Below are 13,381 nucleotides of genomic sequence, written 5' to 3'. Positions count from 1 at the left end.
CTTCTTTCCTTCAACATACACTTATTCTTTCAGTATCGAACTTTATGTAGTTTGCTTTCCTTTATTGTCTATTGTTTTAATCTACGCCCTTTTCTTCAAACAAGTAAGGTTTGAGTCCTTACTCAATATATTGAATGATCAAAGTCACACACAACGTTATTGTACTTTTGGTAAACTTTTTAATAACATGCTTAGGTTCAAAACATTGTAACAAAACACCGCGACAGAAGAAATAGCAACAGATAAATACGACTCAACACTAGGAAAGATTTCAGGAGAAAACAATACACAGTAAAATAACAATTAGTTTTTGAATTCAAACTAAAAATTAAACAGTTTTTTGCTTTACTGAAAATTGATAGGCACACTATAAATGGTTAGGCGCTTATACTTACATCAAACCCTACGTAATGTACCACCCCCGGCCGAGTTAAAATGCGTAACCGGAAAAGAAGGTGTGCATGCCTGGCACGAACACTCAAAGCGTGTTCTAGCGTGCTGCTCGTACTGACTCAGAGCAAGGGTGAGATGTAGGTGTAAGGGCAGTGCGTGTTCGTCGGGAACCTGGTGCATAAGATCGGTCAAGGCCCGTTCTTACACTGAAAATTGCGAATTGCGAATTCTTCGCTTTATTTTAGTAAAGTTGCTTAAACTTACATTATTTCGACTTGCTGAAGTTAAATAATCAGTCAAAAAATGATTGGATAGTTTATTCAATCATAAAATATAAATGCAGTTTTGTTGTGAAAATGCTAGTGGCCATGGCTGATTTCAGATGTCGAACTCAAAACACTTATTTTGGTGAAAAGGACAATTCAATATCAGTCAACATTGATTTAAATGATGCTGAACATGCCAATTAAAAGATTTGTAGACAACAACACGCTTGAAATTGTGATTTTATTGAATTTTTCATCAAAAACCCTTCAGAGGGTCCACTATAGGAAGGGGTCCACTAATGGATAACGTACCCTATTTGAATTTTTTTTCGGACAATATAAAAACGAGACCTTATGATTTTATATGTTGTTTATTTACGTTTAAATATATTTTTACTTTTACACATTTTCACTGTTTGTTAAATATACAAATATTACCTTTCTTCTTGTTCCAATCTACTGCCACAGTGGATAAACAGATCAGACTCTGTGATAGTTTTTTTTTAATTATAGGCTTGCAGTAATCGATACCATTACATTGTCAACGGTTTTGTGCAGAGTGCATTGTGTGTGTGTAGGTGAGAGTTGTGCCACGTAAATTAGGTCCAGTATCAGTACTTTGCACTACCAAACTACACAAGTGATTGAATGAGTATCTTCATAGTTTGTGGGTGTGGTTGAACTATTTCATAATAATATATCCATCTATCAGTCCTTACACGCTATAACCTGGATGCCCCTGTTTTATAAATCTATAAAATGGTCTAGTGTTGCCCGCCCGTTTCGTTGGGTGTCTGCGTGAGCAGCTTTTTTCTTTCTTTCTTTTAGTTTTTACCTGTTTAGGAGAAGACAAAATCAATTTGACAATGGTTTGTTTTATTATTTTTATTTATTTATTTTGTGTTTTGTGATGTAAAAATATTTGTTTTCTTCCTTCTGCTCTAAAGCGTGCTAACCACACTACACAGTACACACAGTTCAGTGTTTGAAAGGATCCCAATCCCCCGTTTGTTGTTGCTGACTAAAACTTATCTATCACTAGCTACCTAATCATATCAATTAGCAAGAGAGATAACACAGCGTTACTCTAAAGTTGGAACGTATGTTTTGTTTTGTTTTTGTTTTTCGAAGCCGTTTTTTTTTTGTTCTCACAGAAATAAGGCAACTAATTGCTACGCAAGAGAAACGGTTATAAACGTTACAAACATCACATGTTTTCAGTGTTTTTGAAGAACGTTGCCAGACAAAGAAAAGTGGCACTATCCCTGGGATAATTGGACTTGGGCTCCCAGATATTAGTGGCAGTTCTCTTTGCGGCTAGGTTCCTTCGCTGAGTGCTGACGATTCATAGTAAGATCTGATCTTGCTACCATCACGCGCGCGTGCTGACATATTAGTATGACCAATTATGTGTTGGCTTCTCGAACAGTAGGATTTAAGATTCTTATACAAAAAAATGTATAAAAAAAAGAGGAAGCAAATTTAAACTACTATAAACAAAAAAAAAATCGTGGAGAAAAATGAATAAATTACGATTCTTCTTTCTCGCCTGCCTGTAAATGCGGCCGATGTAGACTTTTCACGTTCATTGTTTGATTTTCTGTTTGTGGTTTGTGTGTGTCTTTGTACAGGATGCACCGGACTGACTGCTGATCCCTTAATTCGTTTCCAGCAGCAGTTTGGAAATGTTTAGCATCGATTCGCCCGTCAGGATCGACCGATGGTCACCCTTGACGGTGGTCACCTTAACCTCCTTGGTGCAGAGCTGTAACGAAAGAATGGTTTCGTGTTAGTTTTTTTTCTGTTTCCTTTGCGAAACTGTCTAATCTTACCTCTGAAAGACCGTAGTCGCCATGCAGTTTGGCGTAATTTTCCGTGGGTTTGACCAGCTTCACGGGGGCATTGATCTTGGACGATGGTTTGTACAAATGGTTGGCAACGATCTTTTGCACGAAGGATTTGGCTGTCGTTTCGAGCTGTAAAAGGGTAAAGCGTTAGAATTCGCTGAAATCTGAGCAAGAACAAACTTACCAATTGCTGGGAGTATTGTGGCAGCTGAACTCGGACCAATTCGGCGCACTTTTGCAACCGCGCTTCCCAGGTTTTGGGCTTGATCAGCTCTTGGGCAGTCTTTCCGTAGTCCAGCTTGCCGCACACCATGGCAAAGTAAGCCAAAGCGAATGCTTCGTCCTGGGCTTGGACACCGCCGCCGTTGGCATTGCGCTGCTTCTGGGCTTCCGTGTACCAGCTGACGTAACCGGGCGATCCGTCAATCAGCACCAGTCTACACGCGTCCTTGGCCTTCTCCAGCTGCACGACGATCTCGTAGGCGATCGAGGCACCGAACGAGTAGCCCAGGATCGTGTATGGACCCTTCGGTTGGACCGTCCGGATCTGCTTGATGTAGTACGCGGCAAGGGTTTCCAGAGATTCCAATGGAGCTTCGGCAACGCATTGCAGTCCATAGACCGGCACTGTCAGAGTTTGTGCGAGTGGGATCAAAGAGGTGATCACTCCTTCGATGGCGTGGATCATAAACACTGGAGTGTCCTTGCTGTTGGCCGGGGCCTTTGAGTCCAGTCGGGTTAGGCATTTCGTTGGCATGAGTTCCGTGCCAAACTTGACCTGCGTTCCATCGCCAACACCGTTCAGATCTTGCTTAGAATCGGTACCTGCCGCTGCCGAAGAATCGCTGGCAACGTCTCCGGTGCCACTTTCCAAAGCCTTCAGCTTTCCGAACGTCAGCAGTCGGATCTCGGCCGCACTCAGCGTCGTGTCAAAGTTTCGCTCCAAGGTCTGCTTAATTTCCGTACCCATGAGGGAGTCCATACCGAGGTCAGCCAACGTTGCCGAGTCGGACACGTTCTTGGTGTCCTTCAGACCCAAAATGTTGGCAATACTGCTGACCAGGCCGGCTCCACCGGTTTCTGCCTTTCGCTTCTCGGCAACAACCATCGAAGCCAGCACAGGACTTGGCTGCTGCAGGAAGAAGTCCATCGTCTGCAGACAAGAGGACATCCGCTGCGGCAGCGTACCTCCAATGACGGTTTCGTTGTCACCCAGCGTTTCCAACACCAATCCAGTGTCACCGATGGCGCCCCACTGAATCGAAGTTCCGGGCAATCCAGTAGCTTGGCGAGCCTCGCAAATCCTCTCCATCGCCGAATTGGCCAAACCGTAGTTCACCTGACCAATGTTTCCTCTGCCGCACGACACACTCGAGAAGCAGACAAAGTAGTCCAGATCAGGACACAACTCGCGCGTCGCTTGATCCAGGTTCTTGGTTCCGTCAACCTTAGGCACACAGACAGTCTTGAATTCAGCCTCGGTTGCGTTCTCCAACAGGCCGTCCCGCAGAACCGCCGCCAGGTTGAACACTCCACCAACCGGTCCCAGCTTGTTGGCCTCCTGCAGCAACTTCTTGGCTCCGCTCAGCGTGGTCACGTCGTTGGTGTCGATCGATACCTTGACTCCACGGCTGGTCCAGCGACGAATCATCGACGCCTGGTAGCCGGTACGAACTCCGCTACGCGAGGTCAGCACAATCTTGGTAGCTCCGCGAGACACCATCCAGTTGGCAAGCTCCAAACCGAATCCTCCCAGACCTCCGACCAGGATGTAGCTCTTTTCCTTGTGCATGTAGGTACGCGGAATGGCCGGAACCAGCTTCGGCGTCGGGACGACAATCTTGGACGGTTCTTCGTCACGAATCTTCAGGACGACCTTACCAATGTGCTTACCGGATGCCATGAAACTAGAGAGAATGAGAGAGTAAAAGAAGCTTTAGTACAATTCTTTCAAATCAACTGAAGTCGCTATCTCTTACCGGAAGGCCTGCTCAACCTGCTGCTCGTTGTACACGCTCGTTGGCAGCGGACGGACGGCACCGGACTTGATACCCTCCGCCACCAGCTTGACCGTCTGCTGCAGCGATGCCTTGTCCCCATCCATGATGCTGTCGATCAGGATACCGTGGAACGAGGTGTTCTTCAGGAACACCGACATTCCCAGCGGAGTGTTGTTGCTCAGATCGAACTTGCCAATCTCCAGGAAGCGTCCGTTCAGGCCCAGACAGCGCACCGAAGCCTGCAGCTTCTCGTCCGATAGCGAGTTCAGCACCAGATCTACACCGCGGCCCTGCGTTTCGCGCAAGATCATCTGCTCGAACGAGCAGTCACGCGAGTTCCCGATGTTCTTGTCCTGCAGCTGCGGGAAGGTACGCTTCAGGAAGTCACGCTTTTCCTTGCTACCGACGGTGGTGAACACCGTAAGGCCGGTGGCCAGGGCAACCGAAATGGCCGCTTGACCCACACCTCCCGATCCGGCGTGAATCAGGATAGATTCGCCGCTCTTCATGCGTCCACGCACAACCAGCGCGTAGTACACAGTCGAGTAGACGCACGGCACCGTCGAGGCCTGCTCCATGGTCCAGTTGTCCGGGATCTCCCACATCATTTCGCGGTTCGCGATGCAAGTGGTGGCCAGCGATTTGGCCGCAACCATGGTCATGATGCGGCGACCCTTGGAGTCACGACCGGCAAACTCCAGACCCAGGATGCAGTCCTGGTTCGGCAAGTCACCCGGCAGGGCATCCACTCCGAGCTTTCCAGAGCTCAACATAACGTCACGGAAGTTGATCGGGGCGTAGTACACGGTGCACAGCTCGTTGTCCTTGTCCCGTGGATCCGGTCGGTCTAGCGAAAGCGGACCTTCGATCCACTTCAAACTGGCCAGGTCACCCTTGGTCAGAGCGTTCACGTACGCGTGCTCAACCTGCAGCGTTGGAGAGTTGGTGTAACTGTCCAAGCGTAGATGACGGAAGGTTCCCCAGACACCGTTGGAGTTCAGAACGTTGCAAATCAGATCCTTCTTGAGTTGTTCAGCGTACAGCTTTCCGGTGAGAGTAAACTTCTCAGCGCGCTTGTCCTGAACGAACACCATTCGCGCGAACTTGCCTCCAGCCTCGTTCTTGATACAGTTGATGAAGCCCTGACCTCCAAACAGTTCCTCGCCCTGGCAGACCAAGTAAACGAAGGTGTTGGTCTCTTCGGCCTTCGCCAAAGCAGCCTTCAGCGGTTCGAGCCAGGTGAAGTTCTTCTCGGTAACCTGGATGACGGTGCTGGTACGCTTCTCGTAGGCAACGACTGTGCGGAGCAAGATGTACACCTTGTTCTCGCAAAATTGGTACGAAACGGTCGTCAGGTTGAGCGCATCGAACAAAGCCTTGCCCTTCTTGGCACCGTCGAAAGCCGTGCGGGATTCTTCCAGAAGGATAAATCCGTCCTCACGAATGGAAGCGCGAAGGTTGGTCAGTACAGTTTGAGCATCGGGACGGCCCAAGATATCGTACGAAACCACCAGATGGCAGCCCTGCTCAATAGCTCCGGCGGTAGGATCCTTAGCTACCACACGGATTCCACAATCTCCGTAATGCTGAACGAGGGCATCCGGTTGGTAGTTGGTAACGACAGCAACGTCGCTGGCCAGCATCGGTTCACCTTCAACAATCTCCTGAACCGCAGCGGCCATGATATTCTCCGGTGCACGCTGGAAGCAAGCATCGGCAGCCTTGATCTTCAACGCTCCGGCACTGTTCTCGATGACGATCTGTACAGCGGCAGTTATCGAACGCAGGCGAGCCTTCTCGACGCCCTCGGCTAGGTTCTTTTCGTTGCAGTTCGGAACAAACACGTACTTCTCCAGCGATGGAGGGTTCTGGGAACCGGCACGTTTCGGAGCCAGCGTAGCCTTCAAGCCACGAATCTCAACGCCACCACTCTTGATCACGTCAATGTTTCGGTACATTGTGACCGGAGCGTCCTTGCTAGTTGTTTTAAGCTCATTCATAATATCCAGATGGCGAGCTGGATTGATGACAACCTTCTCGATACGCGTCGGCAGATACAGGTCACGCATAAACTTGTCCAGCAGCGAGAACTGCAACATCGTGTCCATAAAGCTGACCCAGTTATCCTTCCACTGGAGTTCTCCCGTGATCGCCTTGGCATCGGCCTTGGTCACACCACGGAACATTCCTCCGTAATCGTATCCACGCAGACGAAGCTCCTTGTACACGTCGCTCGTGTTTAACGCCATTCCCGACTTGTCCTCGTCGAGCTTGGGCAGATTCAGCTCCTCGTTCTCGATCTTCTCCGGGATGGAAATTTTGCCCGACATTGTCAGCGAACCTCCCTCGCAGATTTCGAACGCACCCGTCCCGTCAAAGAAGTTGATGCCCAGCTTGACGGAGCCCGTTTTGGGCAGAATCGTAGCCCGGTGGAATACGGCATTCTCGATGACGACCGGAGTCTTCTCCATGTCAGCTCCGCGCATCTTGGCGAATGTGCGCCACGCCAGCGTAAGGTATCCCGTTGCCGGGAACAGCACACGTCCATCGATGGCGTGTCCAGTCAGGTACGCATTCTCCGGCTTCTCCAGGTTGATGTCGATGACGGTTTCACCGGACTTGCCTGCGCGAAAGAATCTTCTGTTAGAAAAGTGTCACTTTGAAACAGGGGTTCATCTTACTTTCTGCGCCAAACTTGGCCAGGAACCACTTGGTCGAGTGGTCCCATTTCACCAGCGAGTTCAACATGCGCGTTCCTCGGCCGACCGGGTACGAAATTGGACGGTACAGCTTCTGCACCTGCGGTTGAGCTCCGGCACTGTACAACCTGTAAAACAGCATAAATAAGTAAACATAACTGGAATTTCAAGCGGGATTTCGCGCCGACTTACTTTCCAAGGTTGCTCAGCATAAAGATCACGTTGTTCTGGTTCTCGCGACGCATCAAGCTCAGGTTGACGGCCTCCTTGCCGAGGGCACGCTTCAGGATGGCCTGCAGCAGCCCGTGCGGGGCAATTTCGATGCAGATGGCGTTGTCCGGCACGTGGCGAATGCCCTCGGCGAACAGCACCGACGAGAGCAGATTGTTCACGTGGTACGCCGCCGAAGACTGCTGCGCCAGCGGCGTATTCCAGGCCTCCTCCGGGATGCTGGTGCTGATCCAGCGCGGCGAACGGCTCTTCGGGTTCGGGATGATCTTGTCGAGCGATTTGCGTAGTTTCGGGGCCGCGTCCGCAATGTACCGGCTGTGGAAGGCAATGCCCGAACTCTTGACGCCCTTAGCAAAGACACCGTCGGCGTTCAGCTTGGCGATGAACTTGTTGACCGATTCTACTGGGCCGGAAATCTGGGGGAGAAAATCGAAGGGGTTGTTGTTTGTTCTTTGATTTAAATTAGCGAGTTCAAGCTTACCGTAACGCTGTCGTTGCTGTTATGGCAAGCCGCGATGATGTCCTTCGGTAGTTGCTCCTTGCACTGCTCCCAGGACAGTCCAACGGCGGCCATCTGGCCAGGGATCAGCTGGGTGTCCAGGATGCTGCGACCTCGCCAGTATGCGGCCAGTACGGTTTGCTCCGGAGTGAAGCAGCCATCGGCGTACGCACAGCCCAGTTCACCCACGGAGTGTCCGACCATGCCGTCGGGATTGATGCCAACATGGTTCAGCACGTCAGTCAACGCAACCTGGACGGCAGCGATCGAGATGAACGAGTTGAGAATGTTGTCAAAGGTGGCGTCAGTGCTCTTGGTGAGGATTTCGATCAGATCGACGCCCTCGGGACGTAGAGCTTCAGCGCAACGGTGGATGCTGTTGCTGAAGACTTCCACGCGCATCATGTCCTTGGCCATGCTGGCCCACTGCGAGCCCATACCAGAGTAGATGAACCAAATCGGACGCTTGTCATCGTTCATCTCCAAGACTTCCTGAACCGACTGACCGTCACCAATAACGGCATAACCGCGGTTGTTATGGCCGGGAGTATTCTTGCTGTGAATTTCGTTCAGCAGTCCCACCAACTCTTCGTCGTCCTTGTTCAGCGCAGCCTCGTCCAAGAAAGCTTCTACAGCTTCATCGGTACGACCGGAAGCGAGCACCAGCTTCGGGAATCCATCCTTGGGGCTGATTGGCTTCGGTTTGGGATGAGACTTCATGATCACGTGAGCGTTAGCTCCGCCGAATCCGAACGAGTTCAGGCCGATGATGCCACCGTTCCAGGGCATGTTACGATCGACAACCTTGACGCGGCCGTCCACGATTCCGTACAGATCGGGGTTAGGACTCTGGAAGTGCAAATTTCCAGGCAAGATACCCTCCTCCATGGCAATCAACATCTTTGCCACGGAACACACACCCGAAGCGGGCTCCGAGTGGCCCATGTTCGACTTGACGGATCCAATCAACAGCGGAGTCTTGCGATCCTTGCAGAAAAAGTCCGTGATCGAGTTGACTTCCTGCGGATCTCCGACCTTGGTACCGGTTCCGTGAGCCTCCACGTACACCACGTCGGCCGGGTTGAGATTGATTTCCTCGTAAGTTTCCTTGATCAGGCGCTTCTGAATCTGTCCGTTGGGATAGGTAACGCCCTGATCTTTGTAACCGTCCGTGTTGACCCTGACATTCAGTACGCTCGCGTAGATACGACGAGAGTCGGACGCACGCTGCAGCAGCGTTACAACGCAGCCATCCGAACGGACGTATCCGTTTCCGGACTCGTCAAACGCCTTGCAGGCACCGTCCGGACTCAGCATGTTCAACCGTCTAAACTGCAGCGCCATCGTCGGCTTCAGGTTCACCGTGACTCCCGCCACGATGGCCGCGTCACACCGTCCAGCCTTCATGTCGGCAAACGCGTACGACAACGCAAACAGCGAGCTGGAACAGGCCGTGTCCAGCGCAAAGCTGGGTCCCTTCAGATCGAACGTGTACGACAGTCGGTTGGCGAACATCGCCCGGGCACTTCCGGTGAGGCCATACCCGTTCACCAGGTCCGGGTCGGAGCTCCAGTGCTGCTCGGTTTCCGATCCGGACGCACCGACGTACACTCCCGTGCGGCTGCCACGAATCTCCTGAGGATTGATGCCTGCAAAAAAAGGACGATCGTGAGCAAGAGATACAAAAAAGTTAGGCAGAACAAAAAACGTTGACTCAAATCGCGCAATTTGCAGCTGTTAAGATCGCAGGCAAGAACAAAAAAAAGATGAGTACCGTACAAGTACGCAGCAGCGCAGCACACGTACACAAAAAAAAAAAACACGTACACAACTACCTTCAAAACTCAGGTGTGTTGCTGCTGCTGCGCACCTGCTAAGCAAACAGGAGTTCCAGATTTACGTGTGTGAGCGATGAAAATACGCCAAAAACAAATATCCAATCAATGCGGAGCCCACTTGCGTCACTGAAAGATTTATCCGTGTTTGGAAGGTTTTTTTTTTGTGGAGCTCGGCCAACACACGTGGAGAGGCAACGGGGGTAATTTTAGAATTAATTTGTCGTTCCAGTGTATGAAACTGTCCAAAATATGAACGAACGATGCGAATGATTGGGTGTATTCGTAATGGAATGAAATTATCACGTAGTTGGTAAAATTTGCTGATTGATTAGCGTTTAATCGTATCCGCGTCTAACTTTGAATGCAGTTTAATATTTACTGATTGCATGATTACAAATTAAATTAAAAATTTCAATAGATCATGCTTAGTTTTGATTGTAAGCAAATTTAAAGTCAAAAAGCGTAGCTGACGATATTCGGTAACCAATGCAACTACAGTTGACAAACAATGTTTGATAATTAGTTAAAAATTGTTCGTTGAAAAATCCTTTCACCAATTAACATGATTTATAATACAAATCATATAAGATGTTATTAACTACTTTGATAAACCCTTAAAATATCGTTTCGGTCAAGTGCAAGTTACCTACGTCAAGACCCGAACTGTATATTGCAAGCAATCAAAGTCAAACTTGATTGCCCAAATTGTTGTTTCAGTATTGTATACCTATCCTAATTTTACTACCCTGTCTTAGTGATCCACAACGACCGCTAAATGAAACTAATTGTGCCTTTTTGATTTGGGTTGTAATTTCTGCATTTATGGACTATCCTTTCTGATTTGAAATCAGTTTCTTCTACTTTGCGCTTTTGACCTTGTAAATAATTTAAGATCACACAAGGTTAGACACTCTCTATAATTAACAAGCTGTTTCTCAACAATGACTCCAATGCGTACAACACCAAAACAGAAGACCTCTGAAATAAAAGCAAGAGAGTAAGTCTCGACTCCTCTGGTTTGTTCCGTCTAGAGAACGCGTGATCAGGAGAGAATTGAGAGTTGATCTCTTGCTCACTATCTTGGTCTGAGACGAATTCCAATTTAAAATATAAGCATCACCGTCATACACTCAAACCCCGATGGTTTGACACTCACTGTTGTCAAACGAACGGGGTCACTTTTTACTTTGACACCCCTTTTACACGTAGTTCACACACACTACCTAACGTTTGTTTTGATAGTGTGCGTGAGTGCCGTGTTTTTAGTTTGACTTTGACCAACCAACGGGGTACAAACTAAAAAAATGTCAAACGAAAAAGTGACTAACCACCGGGGGTTAAGTGTATAGAAATCTTGACCAAATTTCAAAAAGGTACAGACAGCATCAAATAAAAAAAAAACTAACTTAAAGCATCTAAGTGGTTGGTGCCTTCCTCAAATCTAATCAAAAATGGGTAACACTGAGAGGGATTTTGAATTTGAAGGCCTAGTCGTCCTAGTAGCATTTTAGGTTAGGCCATAAAAGCCTATTTAGGCCGTATGAGGGTTTTCAGAACCATGATAAAACCTGTAAGTTTAAAAATGTTACTAGGGCGTGGTTTATGCACAAACAATTAAAAGTTAAATATTTTTATTATAAAATGTGCTTAAAATTACATTGCAAAAAAATGACAAGGCAAAAGCCTACTACAATGAATTCAAAAATGTGTGAATTTTTCTAAGGTTTTCAGAGCATTTCCGTATGATTCTCAATAGAGCGTAACCTTGAGCAGCCAATTCACACTTCACGTGAACTGTCACTAGAGCAAGTTGGATACTGTTTGTTTACATCGTTTACATCCAAGTTTACGCCTTTTTGAAAAGTTACTATGAATTTTACCAAGGCGACAATTTTTTTCTTTTTTTTTAACTTGTTGATCGGACAGCTGGTTGCTGAGATACAGCCTCTGAAATTTTAACCCTCGCCTAGACCACTGCACCACCATTTTTTTAATTCAAAATGACATTGCTCGAAAACAATTGAGTGAAATGATTAGGATAATTACTGCCTCCAATTAAAATTTCATCCAATTTGGTCAAGTCAGTAAAAAATGGCAAGGAAAAACGTAAAAAATCTAGATTTTGCTCTGGGCGAGAAGGGTTAAATTAATATTTCCGGTACCAGATTTGGTACCTAGCGCAAAGGATGCATTTAAAGTCTCTTATAAAACATATCAAAAAATTAAAAATATAAAAAATATGTTTTTTTTAGGAATTTAACGTGATAAATGGTCAATTAAAAAATTTAGATTTTTTTAGTGCACCTATTTAAAAAAAGAGTCTTAATCGTTACCTAAAACTTTGCCGAGGAAACTATTCGATCAGATACTTCTTAAGGGGTTACATACATGTAAATCGGCAAAAATGTCAGAGGTTGGTTTGAGCACACACTTAAACTTTTTTCAAAATCTGTTTTCAGGGCATTAAAATATACATTTTCATCTATTAACAAAACAAATTTGAAGACATTTGGTTGTATCATTGCCGAGTTACTGCCCATGTTCGCATAAATGTCCCATATGCAAAAACAGCAACCTGAGAAAAACGCATTTGAAGTTTGTCCCACACATAAGGCTATGTGTTAAGTTTTCACGAAAAAACTGGATTTCCTCCTGATTTCTAGAACAAAGTACTGGATGTTATATGCTTTTCTGAAAGATCACACGATTTTGAACAAAACTGCATCATTAACTCAAAAACGATGAAAATGCATATGGGACATTTATGCGATCAGGGGCAGTATAGCTATTTGAAGTTAGCAGTTTCAAAAAACGGGTGCCACGATATTTCAACACTGCTTTGACCAAATCGGCTCAAAATTTTGGTGAAGACTCGTTCAACCGGTCCCGTGTGCATGACGAAGGCCGATTTAAAAAAAGTTTATTTAAAAAAAAGATAAAAATATTTTCTGTTTTTCATATAAAAAATCGACAGTCATTGATTTTTGTATTTTTTGAAAATTCAAAATTTCAAAATCGGGCTTCGTCATGCACACGGGATTTGTCTTGGGAGTCTTCACCCAAAATTTAAGCCAATTTGGTCCGTCCCATCTCGAGATATCGTTCAAAGAAAAACGCTAAGAAAGTTAGACAGTTTGCTTTGCGCATGGCAAAATTCTGAGCTTAAATCGTCTCTAACTCAGTTAAATCAAAAAATATCTTCAAGAAACTTTCAGGAGCAGCGATGGAATAATCATCATCAAAAGAAAATCATTGGACGTTCATCAAGAGAACAAATCCGAAGGGAGCATGGCTCTCCTCTCTCGTGCACGAAAAATCTGTAAAAGGAATCTAAAAAAATCATCTTCTTGATGATTCGGCGGAACATCTTTTTCACTACTACACTTGCAAGTGGAACGTCACACGTCGAATAACGACCTGTCACATTTTGTAGATGGGCAATGTGTGTAAACAAAGTGAAATAAATACTTTTAAGTGGTGCTGATAAGGAAATTCATAAAAAATCATCAGCAGAATGATTTTCTTGAAGAATTTCGGGAGCGATTTTCTTTTGCGTGATTTGCCTCATCTCCCTTTTGCGGGTGAAGAAAGTTCGCTAGCGAAATTGA

At 46.6% G+C, this 13,381-nt stretch overlaps 1 protein-coding gene across 1 annotated transcript in view; it reads right to left on the bottom strand.

Moving 5' to 3' along the window:
* Positions 1-1,529: 1,529 nt before the first annotated feature.
* LOC120416311 (fatty acid synthase) overlaps positions 1,530-13,381 on the bottom strand; it is a 48,901-nt gene continuing 37,049 nt past the window's right edge. The window contains exons 4-10 of the mRNA XM_039578032.2: positions 7,918-9,584; positions 7,398-7,852; positions 7,188-7,333; positions 4,486-7,129; positions 2,691-4,413; positions 2,492-2,635; positions 1,530-2,424 (exon numbers count right to left, since the gene is read on the bottom strand). Of these exons, the coding sequence (XP_039433966.1) occupies positions 2,317-2,424; positions 2,492-2,635; positions 2,691-4,413; positions 4,486-7,129; positions 7,188-7,333; positions 7,398-7,852; positions 7,918-9,584 (6,887 nt within the window). The 3' untranslated portion in view covers positions 1,530-2,316. The remainder of the gene's footprint in view (positions 2,425-2,491; positions 2,636-2,690; positions 4,414-4,485; positions 7,130-7,187; positions 7,334-7,397; positions 7,853-7,917; positions 9,585-13,381) is intronic.

The sequence above is a fragment of the Culex pipiens genome, chromosome 2 (genome assembly GCF_016801865.2).
Source record: "Culex pipiens pallens isolate TS chromosome 2, TS_CPP_V2, whole genome shotgun sequence".
Taxonomy (NCBI): Eukaryota; Metazoa; Arthropoda; class Insecta; order Diptera; family Culicidae; genus Culex; species Culex pipiens.
The sequence above is the reverse complement of the archived record's forward strand: the minus strand, read 5'-3'. Positions and strand labels throughout refer to the sequence as shown.